The 15,008-nt window shown below is 45.2% G+C and overlaps 2 protein-coding genes across 3 annotated transcripts; both read left to right on the top strand.

Moving 5' to 3' along the window:
• Window positions 1–2,537: 2,537 nt before the first annotated feature.
• On the top strand, window positions 2,538–4,344 carry RBM8A (RNA binding motif protein 8A). Of its 2 annotated transcripts, none has more exons than XM_019739868.2 (6): window positions 2,538–2,666; window positions 2,927–2,986; window positions 3,110–3,184; window positions 3,356–3,492; window positions 3,905–4,041; window positions 4,153–4,344. In XM_019739868.2, exons 1-6 carry the CDS (start codon window positions 2,600–2,602, stop codon window positions 4,196–4,198), a joined length of 522 nt encoding a protein of 173 aa, XP_019595427.1. In that variant the 5' UTR covers window positions 2,538–2,599; the 3' UTR covers window positions 4,199–4,344. The 2 variants fall into 2 exon arrangements, with proteins under 2 accessions (XP_019595427.1, XP_019595426.1); XM_019739867.2 differs by having other exon boundaries at window positions 3,107–3,184.
• Window positions 4,345–9,524: 5,180 nt separating this feature from the next.
• Window positions 9,525–14,884, top strand: PEX11B (peroxisomal biogenesis factor 11 beta). The gene is made up of 4 exons (XM_019739866.2): window positions 9,525–9,769; window positions 10,566–10,681; window positions 11,094–11,295; window positions 13,700–14,884. Exons 1-4 carry the CDS (start codon window positions 9,714–9,716, stop codon window positions 14,103–14,105), a joined length of 780 nt encoding a protein of 259 aa, XP_019595425.2. The 5' UTR covers window positions 9,525–9,713; the 3' UTR covers window positions 14,106–14,884.
• Window positions 14,885–15,008: the final 124 nt, after the last annotated feature.

The following is a 15,008-nucleotide window of genomic DNA, read 5'->3' as shown; positions in this document are numbered from 1 at the left end:
CCTTAATCCTTTCTCTTTGAGCTCTACCCATTACTACTGGCAATCTCACCCATTATGGTGGTCTAAACTGTATCATACACGATTCTCAAATCGATTTCTTCCACCCCAACCTGTTTTGAGTCTTAACATTTATATTTCCATATATTGGACATCACCACCTGAATATAACAGAAGCTCTGAGAACTCACATATCCAAAATAAAATCCAATTCTCCATACATGCTCCTGATTCCCCAAATGTTATTGGAATTATTATCTACCCAGTTATCTAAGCTAGAACCCCAGATCCATCTTCAACTCTTCCCAACCATTATCTAATAAGCCACTTACTGTTGCGTTTACCTCCTGTGTAAACATTCTGATCTGTTTTGTCTATATTTGTTGCCTTAATTCAGTCCTTTATCATCTCTGGGCTGGACCACTGCCTTCATTTTTAACTAGTCTCTGCCTTCATTTTTAACATCCTCCATATTACTGTCAGATTTCTTTCTAAAATACTTATGACTGTACCACTCCTTTGCTTAAATAATCACTTAGCTATCTTCACCTTTAGCAGTATTTCCCAAAGTTTTATATGTGAACCCTTACTATTACCTGTGATGATTTTGGGTGGTAGATGGGCAAACATTTTTCATTTTTACTAGTTACGTTTTTATCTGAATTTATAGTAAAAAACATAGATTTTCCACGTATGATATCTAAATTTAGTGTAAATTTGTTTAAAAAGTCAGTCTATTTAAGGAAAAATGCTAATAAAAATAGAATAAGGCCCATTTACAAATGTTAAAAATAATGAATATGCAAATACTTGAAGTAGGGAAATTTATTTCCTTCAGGATAAATTCCAGAATCCCCAGCATGGCATGCAATTTGGCCTTAAACTGTATTTCCAGCTTTATTTCCTAGTCACACAGCATCAAGCATACAGAACTTCTTGCTATTCTGATAATCATTAATTCAATAAGTACCAAATGTCTACTTTGAGCCAGGCACTGTTCTAAACTTTGCGAATATAGTTGTAAATATGAGTCTCTTGACATAAGGATTACATTCTAATGGGAAAAACAAACATTAAACAAATTGGAAAGTAAACAAGGTAATTAAGGATTCTGATTTAAGTTCCATGAAGGCATAAACAGCGTGAAGGAGAGGATAGAGAAGACCCCTTTGGGTGACCATAGTATTTTAGGGAGACACAAAGGATGGGGTTGAACTAGCCATGTGAAGAGCTGGAGTAAGACCATCAGAAACAGAAAGCTGCAAAAAGTCCTGAGATGGGAAACAGTACAATACAACAGTTGAGGGAAAGTGTAGGGAGAGCTTAATATATGAGAGGGAAGAATGATGATGGAAGAGGTTGGAGACATAGGCAGGGCAGGCTGTGAGTTCGAACTTTATTCAAAGTGCAAAAATAATTCAAGGAAGGGTTTTTAATAGGGACGTGACCAACTAATTTTGAAAAAGATCACGCTACCTACTGTGGAGAATAGATTAGTGTCTCCTGGTCTCAATACAACTGCATTGACTGGAAAACTACCAAATCTTAAAGGCCCAGTTCAAACCGAAGCTGTCCCTTACATGGACTTTCTTACACCCAGTCCTATTAGGCACTTTCTTTGTACTGCGGGAGTCCTTTGTGATGGCAATTATCACTTACAAATGTAATTATGATTGTTGAGAATGCAATTATTTTTCCTTGTATTGCCAGCACCTCCTCTAATATTAGACACACACATATATAGGCATTCATAACTGTTTGATTAAAAAATTAATAAGTGAATCTGCAGTCTACTATTGTTTAAGGCCTATGTCAGGGTTCCAGAATTTGGGGGCAATTATGGATTTTGCCTCTTCTCCTAGGTTTTTAAACGTGAAATACCCGCATGCTCCTCAAAAAAGCTAACGCTCCTATTTTGTTTGAAGCCATGACTTTTTTCTTTCTTTCTTTAATTCCCCGAGGTGGTGGGAAGAGCTTGGGAGTTTAACTTTAAAAAAGAAAAAAAAAAAAGTTGGTTTATCTGTCTCACCAATCCTATTTCAAGACAATTAGGTTTGTTAGTTTCTTTAAGAGAGAAACTCGGTGCCGTCACTGTGTGTTCCAGAAGCAGCTCTTTGAGCCAGCATTGCTGACTGAACCATTTTTTAAAAATGCTTCCATCACAGATCCGGCTGCTCCCAGGAAAAGGGGACAGGCCTGGAAGTTTTGAGAGAAAAAACTTTTATCAACTTCCATTTCCTAGTATGGGGTGAAAACAGACGGAAGGCAGCCATCTACTAAAGAAATTAGGCTGAGCATCATCAGTAGTTTTTCTCCAAGGCAGCCCTAAATAGGAGGAAGACACCATCTCCGCCTACCCCCTAGCTTGTCTCTCGCGGTAAGACTGTTTTCAGCTCACGACCTGCTCAAAATGGCTACAGGAACACTTCCGGCCCTTCCCGGACTAAGCCCGCCTCCAGGGCGTATTTTCACCGCACCGATGGGCGGGACTTAGAGTAGGCTTTTGATTGGTTATCTTGACTGGCGACCTTTCCCCTCCGCGACAGTTTCCCGAGATGCTTAGTTCCTGAGCGGCACCGACGAGAATTAGAACGAAGGCAAGATGGCGGACGTGCTGGATCTTCATGAGGCCGGGGGCGAAGATTTCGCCATGGATGAGGATGGGGACGGTGAGGACGGTGGAGGCGGCTGCGGGAAGCGGGGAAGGTGCGACAGAAGGGCGTACTAGGAAAACAATTTCCATTCTTCTCGGCAGGGAGGGTGGGAGCCGGGGAACCGGGTTTCGGTTGGAGTGGAGGCTCCGCCCCTTTGGGGGCGGGACCGGGAAGGGACTGGGATTGGAGGTGATGGGGGTCCGCTTTCAGATATTGTCTTGGGAGAGAGACGATTGTGTTGTTTTTGTTACTTACTCTTTACTTATGGGGCGCAGAAAGCATCCACAAACTGAAGGAAAAAGCGAAGAAACGGAAGGGCCGCGGCTTTGGCTCCGGTGAGTGTTTGTGGGGAAAGGGGGGTCTAGAAAGGCTACGGGTTTTGGAGTCCCCATTCTGATTCATGGGGAACGGTGGGAGAACGAATTTCCGGTGATCTGGTGTATGTTTTTTATTAGAAGAGGGGTCTCGAGCGCGGATGCGTGAGGATTATGACAGCGTGGAGCAGGATGGCGATGAACCTGGACCACAACGCTGTAAGTAAAATGGAGCCTGTAGGTATCTGTAGGAATTAGGGACTAGTAAAATAAAACCAGTAGGAAAGGGGTCAGAGATAGCTTAACCAGTCTCTGGAGTTCACACTCCTGTGATCTTGCTTGAAGTTTTTCTCTCATGGGCTGAAACAACCTCCCTCCTTTCCCCAACAGCTGTTGAAGGCTGGATTCTCTTTGTCACTGGAGTCCATGAAGAAGCCACGGAAGAAGACATCCATGACAAATTTGCAGAATATGGGGAAATAAAAAATATCCACCTCAACCTGGACAGGCGTACAGGATACCTGAAGGTATCCAAAGTTACACTCCATTGCCTCTCTTCCCCCATAACCCTTGGACAGCATTGTTAGCTCTCCCATGTTTGGTGTGGTTGGCCAAGAGCAAAGCTGAAATAAAACAACATTGGAAATTGATTTTGTTAGGACAGAAACAGAAAAACATATTGTAAATACAGTAGGGATATACCGGGGGCGCCAAAAAAATGTATACACGTGACTTGTATTCATCTTTTGTTATCGGTATATATTGAGTATTGCGATTTTAATACCGTTTTTCCTTTCTTAAAATGTTTATGTATATTTTTTGGCACTCTCTGATATATATTCATTGTTTAAAGTTTATACACATAGACTGTCCTGCTTGAGTAGAAAACTGCTTGGTGGAATAGGAGGGTTTTGATATCTGCCTTTTCACTTGCCCTAGGGCTATACTCTAGTTGAGTATGAAACATACAAGGAGGCCCAGGCTGCTATGGAAGGACTGAATGGCCAGGATTTGATGGGACAGCCAATCAGCGTGGACTGGTGTTTTGTTCGGGGTCCACCCAAGAGCAAGAGGAGGTAAAGTGGAGAGGGGCAAACAGCGTCTTGGGGAAGGGAATACGAGTGAAATGGAATAAGGACATTGTATTGTGTCCCTCTGATGGACCTCCCCCCCTTCATTTTCCCTAGAGGTGGCCGAAGACGCAGCAGGAGTCCAGACCGGAGGCGTCGCTGACAGGTCCTCTGTTGTCCGGGTGTTCTCTCCAGAGATTCCAGCCTTGGAGACATAGGGCTGGGGTGGAACTGTTTGTATTTAATCTCTTACCTTATTGCTTGGTGTTTCTTTTGAGTTACGAATAAATGTCCCGTTCTTGTTTTCTACATTTAAAATTACTTTCCTGTTCTAACATTGGAAGCTCTGAAGTGCTATTTCCAACAAGGTAGTATGTGTCACTGTAAAGATACTTCTCCCAGTGACTGAATTCTCTGTGAATTTCTACATTAGACATAGTCTCAAGTCTCAAAGGGTCAAAAGTAGAGACACTGCTTAGTATTTCTTTTCCTTGGAAGTAAGAATAGGAAGAGCAGTGAGATGTTCTCAGGATATTAAAGAATAAATTATTCTGTTCCTGTATACTCTGTCCGGAGCAAATGGATGTTACAGAATGTTTCTTTCATTACTGCTGCTGTTGCTGCCACGTTTGTGTATACTTCCATCTGTCTAAGGGTCTGAACGTCCCGTCGGGGAGTTCTTCCAGACCCTCCGGGAGTTCTTCCAGACCCTCCTTCCCTGGAGGAGTCTATACTAAGTTCTTGGTGCCCTCTTCAGCATCCAAGCGCGAATGCCCCACGGAGGACAGAATCCAGAGCAGCATTGAGGAGACCAAAGAGGAAAAGGATATGGCTGAGGCTGGGAGGGACTGCAGTCAGCATGGCAGGAGAGACCCAGCAGGTGATGAGATGTCCAGCAGAGGCCAGAGGTCAGCAAGCCAAGCAGGGCCAGTCGCTGGGCCCACAGACAAATGCGGGGGTGATTATTTAGACAGTGGCAGAGGGCATATTCACCTAACCCGAGTATAGGATGAATTAATGGATGGGCAGAGATAGTGAGATGGAGCTCTTTCCCTGCAAGGAAGAGAATGCTGCAAACCCTCTTCCCCTTCCCAGTTTGGGACTGTGTGTTCCCCCCCTCCCCCCGAGATTATGCTGGAGAAAAGGTTTGATTGAGGTGCTGTGTTATATGAAGCTAGTAAGTCTACTTTAAGACTTGATGGTGTCCCGAGAGTAAGGGAGAATACTGATCACCTCCTTAACCCTTGACCAACTAACTCAAGTTCAGAGGATGGCTAGAGGCTGTTTGGAATTGAAAGCATTTAGTAAAATTGTGTGTAGCATCAGGTACTAGAAGTATGGTTAGGATCTCGATTTGACTTGATAAATAGCCATCATAAATGAGGCTAACAGCAATAGTTCCAGGGTATGAATTCGGGCCTGGGGATTGGAGTCTCATCTTGGCTCTCCTTCCTTGTCTGGGGACTAGACACACTGAGGACATTGTAGTTGTAGCAGATGGTTGTGGCAGTCGATGGCAGCAGAAAGAGGCAGGAGAACGTGAAGAGGTTATAGGTAGTCTCTTGCCATTGAGCTTTAAAGTTGCCTTTGGTGACGCACTGAGTGAAAGGGACTGGGCCCCTCAACCGGTGCTGGAGAACAAACAGCTGGAGTGGGCTTGAGGACTATTAGAACTGGTTCCCCTTCCACCTCCTCCCAAGCTACCCACCCGTGTCACACTGTTTCCTAATTCATCCTGGTATCTATGCAGAGCAGTACAGTTACAGTTTGTCCGTGGTGGTGCCGTATTTAACGGTTAGAAATGTATCTTGAACATCTTTATCTTCCCCTTAGGCTGTGGAGCTAACCATTAAGTTTGTTATATCCTGGGACTTAAAGAATCCTGCCTTCTCAAGTACTATTTGAAACATTGCACTTATAAAAGGATAGCTTTATCACCTCACCAACATTTTTAGCTGATGTGATTTTCCTAATGTGTTTGTGACTAATTCTTTAGAAAAAAAGAAATCTTGTATAAATTGAGTGCTGCTAAAATTTCAGGCCATTTTGCAGCCACTCTGAAATGACCTTTAGGAGGAGTATTATATACAAGAACTATAATGGTGAAACTGATAAATAATAAAATTTAACATTTTCCAAATGCTGTTGGCTGCCCCTCCACCCTTTTGGTAAATTGCTGGGTTTTTGGTTTGAATCAATAAAGTATTTTTCAGTTTTGAGCTTGGTTCAGGTAAAGTAGGTTGAGTCACTTAGTTTGATAAAAGGCAAGCTCTGTAGCTGTCAGGTTCCTAGATATTAGATATTTGGAAAGTGATTTCAGCAGGCATGAGGGACTTTTAAGAAAGATGGTAAAATATCAGCCATAGACACGTGATTTTATGAAGTGCTTGGAATTATGTTCGTGCTACTCTGAGCTACTTGGGAATGGTCTTTCCTTTACCCCTATCTTGAGTTCTTATATTTCTAGGTCTTTTTGGTTTGTTTCTCTTGTTTTTGTGCACTATGCCGAGAAATATTTGACACATTGTGAGGAGGGATTTAAAAACAGGCCAGGCTCCTAGACTTAAGTTTGATGTATAGTCCTACTTCTGCCTCTTCTTTTCCCTGTTTTCTACACAATTTACCACCTATTGTAGAAACCTTCCTTTCAACTGTTTGATACTTGGAAACTTGAGCCTATAAAACTAATTTCTAATTAGCCCAACACTCCCTCATCACACTAACAGCACACTTAAAAAAAATTTTTTTGCTATACAACTATTGTACCTAGACAGACAGTCCTTCAGGCCCTTCTAGGCTGATCTGGACTGTGAGTAACCCCTCTTTTCCAGGTTCTCCCCAAATAAAGGGTTCCTTCAGGAAAAAAAAAAAATTTTTTGACACTATTATTTTAAATACAACATATGGGCAATGCAGAATTTACACAAGAGGATACTAATTTGCAACTAAAAGTATCACCTTTTGTACATGTATCATAATGTTACCATTAGTTTGCCATTGAAGCACATGGAGATTGCAACTGTTAGATTGTCAATTGTCCAAACTGTAAGAAAGGATGAAATTCATTTCCTAAGTCATCATCTTGTGGTCCAGGGGTTTCAATGATTTAGCCAGTCACATAGCTAGTTAATGGTAGAACCTAGACTCTGAAAAATCACAGCAAAGTAAAACAAGCAAGCAGTGCAACAAAAACAGGCTTCTAACTCCCAGTCCCCACCTAAAATTTCCTTCATATAAATAAATCATTCCTTTTGTACTTGAGGCAAAAAGTTGCTTTTTAAAGTTTGGGGTAGCAGAGGTCCTGTTTGCAACATACTTTTGGAAGATGGATGTCTTAGAACTATAGTCGGACTAACTTTTTGGTAGTTAGATTTCTAATGTAAGGATTTACGGATCACATTTAAATCTGACTACAAGAATAATGCATTATCATTCGAGAGTTTGAAATTTTAGCCCCCTTCCAGACATAACCCTAATCTTGAGATGCTGCTCTACCCACCCCCCATGGTAGTAGTGGTTTTTGTTTTGAAGAAAATTACTTCATATTTAGCTTTTTTCTAGATTCTAGTTCATTTTCATATTGAGATTTGATTAACTGGTACTCAGGTTCACATGCTCCCTTTGTTTTTTTCCAGTTTTGACACCCAGTCCACAACAAAGCCAGAGTAAAAAATACAAATCTGATTATGTCACTCTACTTTTTACTTTAGTATCTGTCCACTGCCCTCAGGGTAAAGTACAAGCTTAATATTTGTGATCAGACTTCCCCTCCAGGCTCATTACTCACCATTTTCTAGCCCTCAACTTTAGCTGCAACCACTCGTGAGATCCACTGCCCACCCTCCCTAGCATTCCTCCTGTTTTAACTTGTCTAACACCTATGCGTATCTTTCAAGAATCAAATTTTAGCATCTTTGGGAAGCTTTTCCCGACTGTCCAAGAGTGAAGAGTGGGTCAGACACCCCTCATTGTTACTTAGCTCCTTATGCTCACCTTTAGCATAAGGCTCCACTGTACACTGTACTGTACTGCTTTGTGCTAAGGTGTCTCCTGCGCTCTTCTACATTTCTAGAAGGCAGGACTTTGTTGCTCTATCTTTAATAGAGCATTTGAATGTACCTGGGGCTGATGCACATTATTTTTTGAATCATGAATGAATATACCACAAAATTTTCCCAGAGCCTCTGGCTTCACTGTCTTCTTTCTAGACCCCATATGTTTCCTCCCTGCTCTAGAGTTTTGCTGCAACAATCTCCTGAGGAAGGATACAAAAAGGGGGAAGCGAAGTAAAAACTGAAGGGAAGAAGCACAGATAAAGGGTACTGCTTTTAAGAGGTAGGCTCTTAACAAGTTAACATGCAATGATCTTAATTAGCAAAAGAATTACCAGATGCTCCCCCCCCACACAGGATTAGTGGCTGACCATTGCCAAGCACACCCTTTGTCTCCGTGGGCTCATGTTGCCGTGCCCAAATTTTTGTCCAGTTTAGCCCTGAGTCCAGACAAGCCACTCAACCTGGGGCAAAGCAAGCAGGAAACTAAGTCCCCTGGCCGCCCCCAGAAGTTTCCCTCCAGCTAAGCGAGGTCCAAGTGGGTAGAGTATTGCTGCCTGGAAGTCGAGTCCAGTGACCACAGGCCGGGAAGCTGCAGCATACCATGGCCGTTAGTTTCAGGAACAGGAGTGTCTGACATGCGATACTCCCCGCCAGCCATTGAACAGCGATATTCTGGGTGATATCTAGGGGCATAACCACAAGCGTAAACCGGCAGCTGCTAAATGGGCAAACAGTCGCCCTACTGGAGAGGGGCGAAGCTGGCTGCATTGCGGCTGTCACAGCACGGCCAGTTCCCTCCAGCGGAAGAAGAAAGCACAGTGGTCACTCCCACTCGGACCTTGGCTGCATCAGAGAAGGTGGGCAGCTCTGAACCCTCCACCTCCACTCCTGATCCCGCCCAGGCCTCTCCCCCCGCCCCTGCCACCGCTGCTGACCCCCAAAGTGGTGCCATTGCCTGTAGACATGGTGACCTGGAAGGGGAAGGGGGGGATGAAGTGTGAGTTTGGGATCAAAACACATTAGCTCGGCCACTGATTCTTCACCCTCCTTTTTAGGATCTGGAGCTGGTTATTGCGAAATTCTTCCTAAAGCCTCTGTCCGGACTCTCCATCTGTATTCTGGAGGTCACCTAACCAACGGTCAGGGTTCTGCGGAGAGCCTGGTACTGTCTGTTACTGCCTCTACTTCCATAGGCTTGTTTAGCCCCCAAATCGCTGGACTTGATCGGAGCGGGTGCGCGCGAGCGCGTTGGGGGTGCTCTGCTCGAACCTCCACGGGGTGGGTGGGGGAGCCCTATGTCGGCTGCCACCGCGAGATGACTACGGCGCCTTCTTGCCCCGCCCCCACCCCTGCAAGCCCCGCCCTTGGTCCAGAATATTTCAAAGAAAATGCGGCTGGAGAATGCTTAGGAAATAAGAGACCCCCGGATGACACGGCTGACCGAGACAGCACAGAAACACGCAGGCCCACACGCCAGCGCCTCTCATTCTGAAATTCCGCTTCAGGGGCCGTGTCCGCTTGCTCTTTTCTGGCGATGTGTGTCCCTCGCGAGGCACCGTTGGGCCGTCCGGGAGGCGTGCCTAGGGGCGGGAGCGGGGCTGCGGAGCCTGCGCTGCTGCTGTCATGGACGCCTGGGTCCGCTTCAGTGCTCAGAGCCAGGCCCGGGACCGGCTGTGCAGGTGCGGCCCCACTAGGAATGGGGGGAGGGCGGGCAAAGGAGGACCCTCGTGAGCGAGGTCGGTTCCCACTACGGGGGTCAGAAAGGGTCAACTCGGGCTACGGGGGCCCGGACAGACCGCGACAAGCTGATTGGAGCGGGCCGTGGGGAGGTGATTCGTTTCTGCTCCCGGGAAAGATGGGGAAACTGAGGCACGAGCGGGCCAGCGGGAGGCCGCTCAGGGTTGCCGTGTCCACATAAGACCAACACTTCCCTCACTGGGCGGTGGTGAAATGTGGAGCCTTCTGCCCGCGGTGGATTGCGACCCGGACTCTGTCCCCAGAGCTGAGGAGTCGCTCCAAGTTTCGGTGTCCCTCACCCCGCTGTCACCGGGGAGCTCCTCTGCCTCCGCCTCGTCTTCTGGTCTCACTTCAGCTCGAGGGCCTTGAAATCTCTTAGTTCACTTATTGGGAAGAATCACCGGCCCCCCAACTATCCCCCACCCCCTCACATATCACAGACAGGTCATGCTTGTCATGGACCCCGCTGCTTTCACTGTCCCCTTCAGTTCTCATCATTGTCAAGTCTCTTATTTTCTCAACTCTTTAGCGCAGCCCACCCCCTCCTGGCTCCTTCTTACCCTAGTGCCTTTGCCTTCCCCTGGCCTGGAGGAGAAGCGGTGAGTTATAGACCTGACGAGGAGGAAAAGGAAGTGGTCTCCACCTGGGAAAGGAGAAGTCCACGGTTGCCTTTTGGAGGACGTTTTTGAGGGGGAGGTTAGGGGGTCTCCACCTCACCTGGTCTGTCCTCTCCTCCAGGGCCGCCCAGTATGCCTGCTCCCTTCTTGGCCACGCGCTGCAGAAGCATGGGGCCAGTCCTGAGTTACAGAAACAGATTCGACAACTGGAGGGTCATCTGAGCCTAGGAAGAAAGCGTACGTAGCAGTGCCTTTCCTCGCATGACTTCTGCGCGTCCTCCTTCCCCAGCTATTCTCCCTTAGTCCCTCCTTCCTGTTTTTGACCTTCTCCGCCAGTTCTTCTCCCTCATTTGGCTCTGCACTTATCCTCTACCCATGCCTCCCAATTGCGATCAAAGAACGGGAGCAAGAGAATAAGGAGGGATTGAAGAGAACGGGGCAAGTTTGACAAAACTAAACTGGGACACAAATTCCTTAAAATTTGAAGTAAAAAAAAAAAAGAACTGTTTCTGCTCTTTTTAAAAATTGTTTGTTATTGTTGTCTCCATCACTTGCTCAACTTTTACCTTTTTGCCTTTGTCTTTCTCTATGTCCTGTTCTTTGTTTGCCTATTTCCAAATCCTTGCTTTTTCTTGCTAATCCCCACTAGTTCTACGCTTGGGGAACTCAGCAGATGCCCTTGAATCAGCCAAACGAGCTGTGCACCTGTCAGATGTTGTCCTAAGATTCTGCATCACTGTTAGTCACCTCAATCGAGCCTTGTACTTCGCCTGTGACAATGTTCTGTGGGCTGGAAAGTCTGGACTAGCTCCCCGTGTGGATCAGGAGAAGTGGGCCCAGCGTTCGTTCAGGTTTGATATTCTTTTATCCTACAAGACCTTTTGTATTCTCCACACTGCATAGCTTGCCTTTTATGAGAGAAAAGTCTCCCCGGGTCTTCCCAGAGTATACACAGCTTCATCATTCACTTGGCTTCCAATCTTCCTTTATATCTTAAACTATCAGAGAATAAGGAATGGGGACAGATGGAAGACAAATGCTCTTCCATAATGAATGACTAAGGTTGGGCAAGATAAGACATTATACTGCTTTAATTCTGCTTCTGTCTGTACCATAGGGTACGCCCCTCACTACCTGACCACGCAGTCATTCTAAAAATATTTAGTAAGTGCTTACTGTGCTCCAGGCAATACAGCAAAGAGCCAAACAGATACGGTTCATGCTCTCACAAAGCTTCTAGTCTAGTGGGGAAGTCATTAAAAAAATAACCGCCCATCCAAGTATTTGTAGAAAAGTACAGGGTGTTATGAGATATATAACAAGAGAAACTAATTTAGATTGAAAGATCAGGGAAGAACACTTTGAGAAAGTAACATTTTAGTTCAGACCTGAAGTTTGAGTAGAAGGTAGACAAAGCGAACAGTAGCGGAGACGACCTTGCCAAACAGAAATTAGCATGTCCTAAGGCCTTGAACCAAGAAAGACTCTGGGGAATTAGAGAAACAAAAAGAAAGCCAGTGTCATGGACAGTGCTGAGTAAAGAACACAATGTTCAAACTGGAGAGATAGGCGGGGGCCAGATCACTTACTTTTGGTCAATAGTAAGATTTTTTTTTGTTTAGTTTTTTAAAACTTTTATCCTAAGTGCCATGGGTTCTGAGCAGGGATGTGACATAATTTAAATTGTGTTTAAAGAAGATCTCTCTTGCTGCAGTGTGGAAAATGGATTGCAATAGGGCAGGAGGAGATGTCCTAATATGTCCAAGAGGTGATATTGGCTTAGACTAAGGAGCTGCCTGGCAATGCGGGTGGAGAGAAATATGAGTTGGGAATAAAATTGTCTGTATACGACCATCTGTATTGGTTTTTGTTTTAGATTATATTAGCATCTTTCTCTCCGTCTTTGTGTGTTGCGTTTCTCTTCATCTCTCTCAGTGATTTACAGGTATCACGTGGCTTATGACGTATGAGGGCCGAGGATGGAGGCCTGGCTGGAGTAGTGTGGGAAAGCAACTACCGAGAAGAGTTTATATGCCACGTTTATTCATTTCATTCATTTATCGAGCTCTTCCTATGCACAGGCACTGGTGTAGACACAGGGATACAGTGGTAAAGCTGCTGTGGTGCTTACGTTGTAATGAGAGGAGACAAAGATAAAGAATAAATAAGAAAAATGTCAGGTAGTGGTTAAGTGCTATGCAGGAAATTAAAATAGGGTCATGTGGTAGAGAGTAAATGGCTCGCTACTTTAGAATGGGGGATCAGAGAAGGCCTCTCTGAAAAGGTGACATGTAAGCTCAGACCCAAAGAGCAAGAAAGAGCCAGGCATGTGAAGATTTTTGGAGGGAGACTATTCCAGGTGGAGGCACTAGGTAGTATAAAGCTCCTAAAGCAAGAATAAGCTTGGTGGGATCAAAACACAGTTGTTGAGGGAGAGAATGGTGTAAGGTGGAGTTAGAGAGGCTGGGTCACGTGTTGAGTTCTATAAGCCTGTCTTAGCTAGATTTTATTCTAAATGTGATAGGAAGGAAACCATGGAGAGCTGTAAGAAGGGGAGTAATGATGTGAGTTATGTTCATGCCAGCTACTACATGAAATTAGATTGTTGGGGGCAGGGGGCATGAGTGGTCCTCGAGAGACCAGTTAAAAGACTGAAGTTGTAGTTCAAGCAAGAGATGGCGGCTTAGACTGTGGTGGTGGAGTGTAATAGAGAGAAGCTTGGATTCAGGATGTGTTTTAGAGGTAGGACAATTATATTGAGGACTGCTGTCAGGGTGGATTAAAAATTGAAAAAGAGACTGTTCTTAAGGAGTTTCTAATAACAGATTTGGCAAGCTGCTTAATGCCTCTGGGCCTCTTTTTTTTTTTTAACAAAAGGATTGGATTTAAATTATAATAGGTCTGACTCTCTGAAGCAAGTGAAGCTTGTTCTTTCCAAATAAATTCATATTACTATAGTTCAAGTTGAATGCATATGTGCTAATGGATTGCCGAGTGGAAAAATGAAATTTGAGGTTGGTGTTGGACGCTTTGATGATGCTCATGAGTTTTAAGCCAGGATCTTAAGGTACACAGAAACTCCTATTAGTTATAGAAAGGGGGGAGGGCATTTCTAATAGTGGGTACTAGCATTCTTTTCTGGTGTTCTAATGCGTAATCCCTTTGCATTATGGGGGAAAACAGGTTTGACTGTTCTGTTGGATAAGCCAAGTGGGTACACGTGCCTTTACTGAACCTTCCTCCTGTGTATCTCAGGTATTATCTGTTTTCCCTCATCATGAATTTGAGCCGCGATGCTTATGAGATTCGCATACTGATGGAACAAGAGTCTTCAGCTTGCAGCCGGCGACAGAAGAGTGCTGGAGGAGGAGTCGCAGGAGGAATTGAAACGGGGGGACCTGGGGGTCCAGGGACTCCAGCGGGAGCCCTGCCCCGACTGGCTCTGAAGCTTCAGCTCCGAGTCCTGCTCCTGGCTCGGGTCCTTCGAAGCCATCCCCCCCTTCTGTTGGATTTGGTCAGAAATGCCTGCGATCTCTTCATTCCACTGGACAAACTAGGCCTCTGGCGCTCTGGCCCTGGGGTTGTGGGGCTTTGTGGCCTCGTGTCCTCCATCCTGTCTCTTCTCACCCTAATCTGCCCTTGGCTACGACTCAAGCCCTGATACTCTGGTACAGGATAAGGAGGGGACCTGAATTGGTAAGATGGAGTCTTAGATCGTCTCCAACGTACCAGCCTCCTTGGTTAAAATTAAAATCCAGCGAGTTTGGGGTAGAAAAGGAAGAGCTTTGTGGAAAATGAGGTGAGGCAAGGTACCTTTTGTAGTCAGCAGGGTGATTCTAATGTTCAGATCTGCGGGGGCTTTGGTTCTTTTCCTCCTCCATTGCGTCGTCCGTGTCTCTCTTGACTCTTCACTTTGTCTCTCCTAAGTCTATTTAAGATTCTGTCTCGGCATCTCTTTTTGTGCCTTCTCAGTCCTAGGAATCTGGTCAGCAGCAGAATTACTTTTTGGTAGGGGAGGTAGACGGTGTGGTCTGTAAAACTCTAATTGCCTCCTTTTTCCTGACAAAGGTGGCTTGTGGCAGATTTTACCCTTTTAAACTCCAAATCATAATTTAAAGGCTTTCTGTCCCAGCGGACTCTTCCCTCGTGCACCAGAATTGGTTTGATGCTTCCTTCATCTATCTCCCTGATGTCTACCTCACCAGCCTCCCTTGTGACTTGGCCCGTATGCTTCCCACTACTCACACCTGCAGATTTCTGCGTACACTTTCATTTCCGGGCCTTGTTCCTAGCCTGTTCTTTGCCTATCCAGAATGGTGCTGTGTCTAGCATCTTGCTGTAAATATTGTACAATGATTCTGTGTAAATAGCTGGGACCCGTGCCCACAATAGAGAGCAAGCCTTCTAGGTCAGCACATTAAAGATCAGTTTGCTTATGGATGTTTGGCGTGGTCCTCTGTGTTCTGGTTATCTGAGGCCCTGCTTCCTGTTTATTTAGGTTTTCCATGGATTCATCACCCACAGACTTTCATTGAGCTTCTAAACTATACAGAGCATGATGCTA

The sequence above is a fragment of the Rhinolophus sinicus genome, linkage group LG14, assembly GCF_036562045.2.
Source record: "Rhinolophus sinicus isolate RSC01 linkage group LG14, ASM3656204v1, whole genome shotgun sequence".
NCBI lineage: Eukaryota > Metazoa > Chordata > Mammalia > Chiroptera > Rhinolophidae > Rhinolophus > Rhinolophus sinicus.
Note: the sequence above shows the minus strand (reverse complement) of the source record. Positions and strands in the feature narration are given on the sequence as shown.